This window comes from Ictalurus punctatus, chromosome 15 (assembly GCF_001660625.3).
Source record: "Ictalurus punctatus breed USDA103 chromosome 15, Coco_2.0, whole genome shotgun sequence".
Taxonomy (NCBI): Eukaryota; Metazoa; Chordata; class Actinopteri; order Siluriformes; family Ictaluridae; genus Ictalurus; species Ictalurus punctatus.
This window is the reverse complement of record NC_030430.2, coordinates 8735001-8746220: the sequence shown is the minus strand read 5'-3', so window position 1 is coordinate 8746220 and position 11220 is coordinate 8735001. Positions and strand designations below refer to the sequence as shown.

Here is an 11220-nt window from a genome sequence, read left to right as displayed (position 1 = left end):
TTTGCAGATCATCAGTAGTTTATTGAAAGTTGAAAACACATTCAGACGGAACCTGCTGAAGCCAACGGGAGTTCAACACCCGACCCCGAGCGTAAATACAGGCTGGAGGAGGAGAAACTAAATTAAAGTGAACAAAAAGAAAAAGAAAAAAAAAGTGCTAGCATTATAACGTTGTATCAAAAAATTAAATAAAATTTTTAAAAAAAAATGTAAAAAGAGCGTAAACCGGCCGTGCAAAGTGGTTTGTGACGAGGAAATAAAGTCAGCGTGGAATACTGCAGGGAGGAAAACAAGCTCTGCTTCAGCAAGACGCTCGCAAAAACAACCAAGAAACAAAAATCATAAACACGTACGCTATCGTAGAGACAGTACTAATATCCAAGATCATCAGTACCGCTAACACTGCCTTACCATCACACACGCTGTTAACAATGAGCTAAAGGAACGGTTCAGCCCAAAACCAAACGTACAGAATACATTCGATCAGCTGAGTTTCACACTGGAGCTACTAGGCTAATGCAGCTAGCAAATAACACGCTCTTATAGCTACCAGTTCAGCATGATGCTTCGACCGACACGCACATCTATAAACAAATAAAAGGAATATCACAGATAAAACTGCAGCTGTTTTTCCACCAAAAAGTACTTTAACAATACATTGAGTCGGGGGGGGGGGGGGGGGGGGGGGGGGGGGTTGGCATGAATCTAGTTTGTACATCAGAAACATTTGATGTGTTTATATATATTTTTTAAAAAGACAAACAATCTGCTGTTTCATGAAATTTTATGTACAAATGATGTCTTGACGCTAACCTGGTAGCTATAAACCGGTGAAAACTGCTAGCTATATTAGCATTAGTGTAATTCAAAAGTGAGCTTTTGGATTTAAAAAGAAAACAAGAAAAAAAAGAAAAACAGCGCACGTTTTATTTACGGCCGAACTGTTCCACGTGACCAGGCATGTGCCGATCATCATTCGCATCACGATATTTAACGAGGAGAGGGCAGGGGGGGAAAAAATGAAAAACGCTGGCTCCCGAAATAAAGTCCGTCCGTTAGGAACTCAGAACGTGAACAGTGTCTTCTTAAGGGTCCGTATTTTGGATCTGTGAATGCAGCAGCACTTGAGTCTGTCTCATTGAAGGCAATCCCATAATTCCTTTCACTTACGATGAAGTCGAGTCCCGTAGGAGATGCTGCCGAGGGTCCAGTAAACAATAATATCGCAATAATATCGTTTAGTTTAATATCGGCACATGCCCGAGTCCTGATGAGTTTAGTCCTTTTGTCTTTCACAGGATGAATCAGATCGAGAGAGAGAGAGAGAGAGAGAGAGAGAGAGAAAGACGGGCGAGAGAACAGTTTAAGGCACCACCACTGTTTTTTTTATTAATTAACAAAATAAATAAGTGTACAGTGAGCGTTTTTTTCTCTTCCGTTTTTCCGAAGCGTTGACGTTCATGTCCGTTATAAAACGTGTGATTCAACAGTTCCCCTTCGTCACACATCCATCTCTTTGCGCTACAGAAAACAAGCCACGCCCCCTTTTCCTTGCAAAGAAAAAAAAAACCCACAAAAGAAAGCGATGAATTTTCTAAACGACTCAGTGTGTGTGTGTGTGTGTGTGTGTGTGTGCACGTGTGTAAGAGAGAGAGAAGAAAGTTTTGCGTTTTTATCTTTCACATCAAATGGTGGTCCTTATCATCATCATCGTAGTAGCTGTTGTCGTTGTTGATGTCCAGTCACATTCCAAAAAGGAAACAAACAAACAAAAGTATGTAAAGGAAAAAATATTTTTTTGTAAATTTTCGGCCCATTGATGTGACGAGAGCGCGAGAGAAAGACAGAAAGCGAGAGATAGAGATAGAGGTGTAGAGAGAGAGAGAGAGAGAGAGAGAGAGAGAGAGAGAGAGAGAGAGAGCACGCGATAGAGCGAACGCAGTTCAGGATGACTCCACCCACTCAGCGACGTGGCCCGGCGAACCGACTCTCTCCACTGCCTCGGCCCGAACCAATCGTAGGCCTGGAGGAGGACGGAGGTGGGCCACGTCCGTCTCGGTCACGCCCCATCCCGTTACCCATGATGCCCCTGGGACCACGGTCTCCACGGCGACTGTCTCCGGCGGCCCTGGTTTCACGCTCTCTGGCAGCACGGGTTTTCTTCTCCTCCACGTTCAGACGAACCTCACCACGGAACATGATGGGCTATGGAGACATGACACACACCATTAGATACATTCCTTCTACCTGCCCATCTATGTTATAACCCCACCCACTCCTGCCCGTCATATCCCCAATGTGTCACCCCTGTACACGCCCCACACACACCTTGGCTGCTAAGATCCTCTGCACAGGGTCAGAGTCATCAAACACAACAAAGCCGAAGTTGGGCAGCTTCCCCCCGACACCCTTCGTGTTGATGCGCATCTCCACCACCGTCCCGAACGCTGAAACAAACACACACACAGACACACGTTAAAGTAATAGTACATTCAAAAATCTACCCCAAATATAGAGTCCACTAGCTACGACACGTTTCATTTAATTGAGGTGTGTATTTACTCATAAAGAATTCCTTCAGCTCGCCCTCGTCGATGTCGTGTGGAAGATTTCCCACAAACAACTGATGACTGTCGGGGTGACGCACCGTCCTGCGCCCTTCAGCCTCACCTCCTTCAGAGTCCCCACGACCTGTGCGCGCGCACATACTTTAAAATTCTCGATTCCAACACCTTATATTAACTTGTATCACGTTAATCTGTTAATAAGGGGGCCAAGCACCAACTGTTTTTGCAGCACTGCTACCAATAAATTAAATCAAAACCTAAAAACGATGACAGTGCTTGGCCCCCGAACTTCTTGTAAGACACATACACAAAATTACCTTTAAAGCTGAAGTAAGGTTTCCCACCTTGGGCCTCAGCTGAAGCGCCATCTGAATGTATACACACACACGTGCACAGATTTAACACACAAAAATTTTGCCTAAACTACATGATACTGTGTGTGTGTGTGTGTGCGTGCGTGTGTGTGTGCGCGCGCGTGTGTCGGGGAGGGAGGGGGTGTATTCTACCTGGTCTGGGTCCACGTGGTGTGAATCCGGGTCTCTCACGTCGCTGGTCTCTAGGCAACGGAGCGTGGGAATCCTGCTTTACCTCCACTCTGGGCTGGAAGACAAAGACACACATCGTTTATAATAACACTGGTATTTAAATATGCAAATAACTGTACTGAAGTGTGTGCTTCTTACTGGTACACTGGAGGCCTTCACTACGTGAGGCGGGATGCCAGAGGTGGGCAGAGAGCCGCTGGGTGGCAGATTCTTACTGGTCACCGAAGCCCAAGAGAATGGCTGTACAGATGATTGACAACATCATTAGCCAATCAGAAACCTCCAATCATACCAGGTAGTATGACAGATCCATCAACATGAGAAATCGTTATCAATGAGCACATCTGGAGAAGTGATGCATGTGGACATCATTCATGAAAATGGAATTTAAATGCTCTTCCTTCATTGGTTGATTTTATACACACTCACCTTGGGCGGTTCAGGGGTCTGAGGGGGCGGAGTCGGGGCCGACACAGGGGTCGGGGGTTTCTCCTCCACCTCTTCTGTAAGCTTCTCTTCTGTATCAGGCTCCACCTCCTCAGGCTGAAGCTCTCCCTCAGCGCTAAGGTCCGCCTCTGCCTCCTGATTGGCCTCGGGCTCTGGCTGGGGTTCTGGTTCCGCCTCAGGCCCTGCCTCTTCCTGCTGCTCCTCCATGCCATTACTGTGAAACAGTATGTCTCTATTAAAATGTTTCTACTGATCTGGCAAAGAAAAACCATGTGTTTAGCTTACGTGTGTGTGTGTGCGCGCATGTGAGAGACTTGAGTGTGTGTACTTGAACATGTACGTACCTAACTGGTGGAGGCTCGTAGTAAGGCGCGCTGTCCTGTGCAGGTTCAGGAGATGTGTGGGTCTCCACCTGCTCTTCCTCTGCCTCCTCTTCCTCAGACTCTACACACACACACACACACACACACACACACACACACACACACACGTTAGTCAGTTTATCAAAGCAATAGTGTACACCCTTCATAGGGTGTGTATTTGCTGCTATAACAGACTCGACTCGTTAACACAACATTTATCACAAGTGTGCGTGTGTGTGTTTACCTCCCAACTCAGCCTCGGAGTCTCCAAACACTTCCTCCTCATAGCGGAAAATATCATTGTGAACGTAGAACTTGTTCACAGCAGAACCCTGAGACAGAGAGAGACACAGAGAGAGAGAGAGAGAGAGAGAGAGTGAGACAGGTCACACTAAAGCTTTATTGGCACAGCAGCACAAAATCTGTGACCAAATCAGATTTATTAAACACACATGCTCATATTTCAACAATGGTTGCTATGGTAACCAAAGGTTTGTGTACACTGATCCAAAACAGCAAACATCACCATGGTTACCATGTTTATTGTTCCTTCCCTGACCCACCCCCTTCACCGTGAGCCACATGTCTGAAGATCTTTACAGTTGTGTGTGTATACGTACCTCGGGTGCGAGGACGAAGGTCTGCATGAACCTCCTCATGGGTTGTCCCCTGTTGGACAGCTCGCCCATCACCTGCACCACCACTCCGTCCCCTAGCGTGGCATGAGCGTCCACATGTCGGATCTTAGTGTGACACTCGCTGAACTGCAGGGACATCACCTTCTTATGGATCTCCTACACACACACACACACACACACCATTCTCAGCACTTTAAGGGTATTATTTTAAGCGGTTTTGATTTGCATACTTGTTTATTTGATGATTTACTTGCTCAGTGCTGCTGAGTAAAGTCTTAAACACTTTATGAAAACCGGTGTTTCTTCATTTCTGCTCCTTCTGCCTTAAATTAGGGTTTTGAAATTCAAATAGTGTGAGGAAAATGTAAAGTAGTGCTCCAGGAGAGTCACATGACCACTCACACACTCTCACAATGTTTTAGTTCCACACCCCTGCACATTATGGCTTTTGTGTAATTGTTATTGTGATATTGACAGTGGTTTACTTTGTGTGTGCTGTACTCACAGCCTGACCGTACACGGCCTCCTCAGGTTTCCCGCTGCTGTCCAAACCCCCGTGCACATACGATGAGTTCCTCCCGTAGAACCTGACAGAACACACGTTCAGAAAATACAACTCCATCTGTTACTGTAAAACACACCTACACACGCACCACCGTCGGCGTTCTTACGCGCCGTGAAAAGAACCGTTGGCGTTCTTGCGCGCCGTGAAAATAATCCGCCGGCGTTCTTACGCGCCGTGAAAATAATCCGCCGGCGTTCTTACGCGCCGTGAAAATAATCCGCCGGCGTTCTTACGCGCCGTGAAAATAATCCGCCGGCGTTCTTACGCGCCGTGAAAATAATCCGCCGGCGTTCTTACGCGGCGTGAAAATAATCAGCCGGCGTTCTTACGCGGCGTGAAAATAATCAGCCGGCGTTCTTACGCGGCGTGAAAATAATCAGCCGGCGTTCTTACGCGCCGTGAAAATAATCAGCCGGCGTTCTTACGCGCCGTGAAAATAATCAGCCGGCGTTCTTACGCGGCGTGAAAATAATCAGCCGGCGTTCTTACGCGCCGTGAAAATAATCAGCCGGCGTTCTTACGCGCCGTGAAAAGAACCGTCGGCGTTCTTACGCGCCGTGAAAAGAACCGTCGGCGTTCTTACGCGCCGTGAAAAGAACCGTCGGCGTTCTTACGCGCCGTGAAAAGAACCGTCGGCGTTCTTACGCGCCGTGAAAAGAACCGTCGGCGTTCTTACGCGCCGTGAAAATAATCCGCCGGCGTTCTTACGCGCCGTGAAAATAATCCGCCGGCGTTCTTACGCGGCGTGAAAAGAACCGTCGGCGTTCTTACGCGGCGTGAAAATAATCCGCCGGCGTTCTTACGCGCCGTGAAAATAATCAGCCGGCGTTCTTACGCGCCGTGAAAATAATCAGCCGGCGTTCTTACGCGCCGTGAAAATAATCAGCCGGCGTTCTTACGCGCCGTGAAAATAATCAGCCGGCGTTCTTACGCGCCGTGAAAATAATCAGCCGGCGTTCTTACGCGCCGTGAAAATAATCAGCCGGCGTTCATACGCGGCGTGAAAATAATCAGCCGGCGTTCTTACGCGCCGTGAAAAGAACCGTCGGCGTTCTTACGCGCCGTGAAAAGAACCGATGCATTTTGAAAGTCCTATTTTTGTCTTTACATTGGGTCCTCACTCTCAGTAGCAGACGGACGATCCCGTTGACTCAGGAATGTGCTGCGCAGGTTAAACTCATCTCACCTGTGCAGGTAATCGGGCGCTTTGTTCAGGAGTGTGTAGTACTGCCTGACGAACTCGCGCCCTACGAGCAAAGGGCTCGGTTTCTCCATCACCATCTCTTTCAGGTCACCTGGATGTGGGATGCTGAAACACACACACACACACACACACACACAGAATAAAAGGTCATAAACTACAGGTGTTACATTAAAAATCACAACACGGTGAAGCGGCTGTTTCCATCTCTGTAGAGAACTCCCTTTCGGTTGTGCAACACGTCCGATATGAAGCTCACGACACGCTCGCCACATTCTCTGCTCATCGCAGCCGTCACTCACCTCTTTATATTTTGACATTAAACGGTTCTCTTTCACACAGACGCAGTGTTTATTGTGTTTGAATGGAACCCTGTGTGGCGTTCTCCTCCTCGCTGCGGTTCTTTAGTCAGGACAGAACGAACTCACGCTCTGGTCCAAGTTGACTATAAATGAGAAAGCGATTCGACTCCGAGTGGACTCTCTACAGGAAGTGAATCAAACACAGCGTGTGTTTCTGGGCTTTTTTGGTGGATTTTTTGTGAGACACAATTCGAGCCGCAGGAACGTGATGTTCTGGAGATTTGGACCCAAAAACAAAAACTTCTGGATGCGATACGCAAAATATATTAAATTACTAATTTATATAACCACTGAACCGTTTCCTCAGTGCCGCACCCTGCTCTCAGGTGTTTTTTGTGATTTCTGTTCATGCGCCGTAACGTCTTTAAAGTTTCTATGAAAACTGAATGAAGTTTTATGGAGATGTTTTCAGGGACTTCATTTTTTTTTCCATCATAAACCCAAACCTTTACAAACCTGCAGAAGATCCGACTCCGAATCGACACCGACTCAACTGGAGAGGAACAACCCTGTTACTGTGGAGCTCTAACACACCTGACAGACAGGTAGCGACAGACAGATCGAGAGAGAGAGAGACAGATCGAGAGAGAAACACAGCTGGATAGAGACAGACAGACAGATAGAGAGAGACAGACAGACAGGGAGAGACAGACAGGCCGGGGTTTGTAAATCTAACTGCGCACTCTCAGGGTTTTTGTGAACAGCCGGCGCGCGCTTCAATCAATCAATCAATCGGTATTTGAGCCGCGCCGGTACTGATCGATTAATCTGAATCGAAACCGAACCCGGAAACTAAACCTGGACTGCGTTGGCTTGTGCTATGCTAACAGGCTACATCACCATATCTCCATAAAACAGTAATATATTTTTCAAAAGAACAAACCGGAAGTGGAGATATTTAACCGAAATCTGCGGTGCGCCATCAGCCCTTAGCCACATGAGCTAATCACATACATCTGCATTTACTTCTTGTGTGTATATACACTTTTCCTTTTTTCTGGTTCACACTTACACCGAGTATACCGCTCTTATAAACACTAAACACAGTTTCATGAATAAACCCAACGTTTACAGTAAAGTTTGTTAAGAAAGAAAAAAATCAGGGTAGCTATGTAATGCTAACGCTAACGAGCCTCTAATGAGACTGCAAAGGTTTTTTGTTGTTGTTTATTTGTCCAAAGTCGACATTATATGACATAAATATGACCGGAGTTGATGGAAATGCAGTTAGAGGAGTGTACGTGTCGTTTAAAGAGGCGATGTGAAGAAAATAAAGAACAAAAAAAACACGATGAAACAGGCATGTGAGGAGACAAAAAGGTCCTAATCCCAAACCGCTCCTTGGTCCCTACATACGCGCTCTTCACACAGAGGAGAATAATGGCGCACGCACACTACCTAGTGCACCTAGACAAACTCAGGAAGTGGATCGAAATACGGCCCAAGTTGGACGCTAACTCAAAAAGGATTAAATACTCACCAAAAAAAACGAAAATCGGCGCTCACGCGGACTGCTGTGTGCTCGCGGAAGCTCCGAGGAGAAAAAATAAACTGTAGACGGTGTTTTGTTTTTGACCAGAAGTCGTTTTTTATCGGAGACTGAATCGTTTTTGATGTTTCTGATATAAACACAGATACACACAGCGCTTCGGCCGGCTCTTCTCCCCCCTGCGGCGCGCGCGAGGAACCCCCAGCGGTTTACTGTGGTGTGTCGCCTTATCCCACCTCCGCGCACATCCTGCACCCCCCAAAGGACCCATTTTATAGTTGACCGTGGTGTGCGCCTGATTTAAAATAATTCTCAGTCGCAAAAGATAGCTAACATAAAATTCTATATATCAGCAGATTATATGCAGTGCAGTACGACATACTTACAATTAACACACATGTCTAGGAATACATTGAATACCAATATTTAATGCTATTGTGATGATAAATATTAAATAAACTCGTGATTCTTATTTTTGTTCACTCGCTAAGATCACATTTTCGATGTACACGTATATAGAAATACATTTTAATATAAATTACACTTTAACTAATGCTAATCGACATTTATGCTATAACTTAATTCACGATTAGCTCATACTAATATAAACTTAAAATCAGGCACTTGAATATCTATCTAAATATCTGCTTGGGACTTCCAATTCCTCCAATCAGATCGTGACAGGAAACCAAGTGGATGCAGGGTGTTACAGAATTGCATAATACAACAGCACACCGGAATAGACGTAAAGAAAGGCAAAAAAAAAAAAAAAAAAAAAAAACCCCACGGGATATAAATGTAATTTTACGTTTAAATAATACATTTATATTACTCGAATTATGGTAATTAAAAAATAGGCTAAAATATATAAATAAAAACCTGTGAGTTTGTGGTATTCACGTAATTTTAAAAAATCGGTCTACAAAATGTGTATAGAAAATAAATAAATTAAAAACAAATGTGAATTATTCCAAATCCATTCGAGTAGTGTCATTAATAATAATAATAATAATAATAATAATAATAATAATATAATAATAATAATAATAATAATAATAATAATAATAATAATAATAATAACATTAAAGGAACATTAAACGTTAAAGGAACAGGAAGTGCTTACTGAAAGAACAGGAAGTGCTCAGTGACACTCGAAAGCATGAGTTGTTTTTAATTCTGTTTATTACAAAAATATATATTATATACAGATAAATCTAATATTTTGACATTTATACAATCTGAAACAATAATACTGTTGTTATTACTGTGGACAGTACAATATATAACTCCGCCCACTGTAGCCCCGCCCATTCCCATGTTAGTGAACGGAAAATGAGCCATTTTAAGTTACATTTCTGCAAATTATTGTAGGGAATAGTGTTCTGTCGTTTCAGTTCAGTGGATAGCTCCCTCCACTATTTCTTCTTATGCGTATAAATGCGTTGTATAGGAGTTATTTAGTGATCAATAAAAGGGCGTGGTTAATGAGGTGATTGACAGTTTACACGCACACACACACACACACACACTTTCCAAGACTCAGCTGAAGCTCTTACTGAGATTACAGTCCAGCAAAATTCATTTTATGCATTTTAAACATTATATATTTGCAGTGTAGCCATAAGTTGTGTCCTGTTCTGCAGTAAACTGTTCTAACAGACCCTCAGCTACGTTTCACAACAATTTACTGACTGTACGACTTTAGCTAGCACTCGTAGTAGTTTGGTAAGGTTAGCCAGTCTGTCCTTTTTAAACATGTAAATGCTGACTGCTGTTTATATTCTCAGTTCTTTACATGCGCTACTTATATTTACAATACTTGAATTAAAATGATGGATAATGTCAGCAAATAGTAGCTCAGTCAGTCAGGACAAGCTCTAAAATGTTTTACGGTCAAATGTAGAATACCTGAAAAAATCATAGAATTTATATTTTAATTAATAACGCTGTACTCGTCATTTCGAGTTAGCCGATGTTCATAGACGTGAGCAAGTACTGTGATCGTCAGCAGTGTGGGCGGGGCGAGGGGCGGAGCTACTGTTCACCTGGCTGTAACTACTGCTCACGCTCCAGCTCTAATTTTCACAAGATGGTGACGTTCTTTTCCACCACACCGGCATCAAACTCACACAATGGGAATGAATGACCCCCTGCTGTCCACTCGTATATACAGTCACTGGTGTGTAGCTGCATTGGTGTGCAGCTGTGGTGGTGTGTGGTGTGTTATTACGCAGTTTGTGTTGTTGTTGTTTGTGTTTCCTCACTGATGTCTTTAATGCTCTGCAGCAGGTTGGAGAACGAGGGCCGACCCTGAGGCCTCTGAACACACACACACACACACACACACACACACACACACACACACACATAGTTATACAGACACAAACACACAAAACGTACACATGAACAGAATGTTCTTTACTACATTGATTATATAATTACGTAATGATTATATTAACCTACCGGTAGATGAGTGTGTGTGTGTGTGTGTGTGTGTGTGTGTGTGTGTGTGTGTGTGTGTGTGTGTGTGTGTGTACCTCATGCCAGCACTTGTACATGATTTTGTAGATGTTTGTTGGTGCTTTGTGCGGTTTGTACAGTCGCACTCCCTGCGTCACCTCGTCCACTACTTCAGGGTTCGGCCGATTCCCAAACGGAGTGCGTCCTTCAGAGAACACCTCCCACATTAACACACCTACACACACACACACACACACGCACACACACACAGAGAGATGTTCCTTACATAACATTTATTGCAATGTGCGTTCTATACAGTGTTTACAGTATATACTCTTCTACACAAAGTGCTCACACTGTAAAGGGAGGAAACCGGAACTAAATTAAATGAAGTAAATCATTTCATTATTATCATATACAGTTCAGTAATAAACAAATAATTATAAATAATATTCGGTTTAAGAGACTTTATTAAATATATAAATAGTAAAAAGTTCACAAAGTTTCAAACAGCAGATTTTCCTTCCTACACCTTCACTACAACTTTCTGTGTTCTCACAACTGATCAGTCCTGTTCCTCTGAA

The 11220-nt window shown here is 44.1% G+C and overlaps 2 protein-coding genes across 3 annotated transcripts in view; both read right to left on the bottom strand.

Annotated features, from left to right (window-relative positions):
* Window positions 1-8384, bottom strand: g3bp2b (G3BP stress granule assembly factor 2b). 2 transcript variants are annotated; one of them, XM_017486840.3, is made up of 13 exons: window positions 8168-8384; window positions 6311-6433; window positions 5065-5146; window positions 4542-4715; window positions 4166-4253; window positions 3904-4003; window positions 3542-3773; window positions 3251-3352; window positions 3074-3167; window positions 2885-2935; window positions 2563-2691; window positions 2329-2447; window positions 1-2205 (listed from the first exon to the last, which is right to left on the bottom strand). In XM_017486840.3, exons 2-13 carry the CDS (start codon window positions 6403-6405, stop codon window positions 1963-1965), a joined length of 1509 nt encoding a protein of 502 aa, XP_017342329.1. In that variant the 5' UTR covers window positions 6406-6433; window positions 8168-8384; the 3' UTR covers window positions 1-1962. The 2 variants fall into 2 exon arrangements, with proteins under 2 accessions (XP_017342329.1, XP_017342330.1); XM_017486841.3 differs by lacking the exon at window positions 8168-8384 and adding an exon at window positions 7144-8006.
* Window positions 8385-9349: 965 nt separating this feature from the next.
* Window positions 9350-11220, bottom strand: part of txk (TXK tyrosine kinase) — a 12242-nt gene continuing 10371 nt past the window's right edge. Inside the window, exons 14-15 of the mRNA XM_053686183.1 lie at window positions 10714-10871; window positions 9350-10495 (exon numbers count right to left, since the gene is read on the bottom strand). Coding sequence (XP_053542158.1) covers window positions 10403-10495; window positions 10714-10871 — 251 coding nt within the window. The 3' untranslated portion in view covers window positions 9350-10402. The remainder of the gene's footprint in view (window positions 10496-10713; window positions 10872-11220) is intronic.

Excerpts from the sequence above, each read along its gene's own strand:
- g3bp2b (XM_017486840.3), bottom strand. The coding sequence starts at position 6,405 with ATGGTGATGGAGAAACCGAGCCCTTTGCTCGTAGGGCGCGAGTTCGTC. Across the intron at positions 3,353-3,541 it reads AGACCCCTGAACCGCCCAAG|CCATTCTCTTGGGCTTCGGT; the intron begins GTGAGTGTGTAT and ends TCATCTGTACAG. Across the intron at positions 2,692-2,884 it reads ACCTTACTTCAGCTTTAAAG|GTCGTGGGGACTCTGAAGGA; the intron begins GTAATTTTGTGT and ends GCGCGCGCACAG.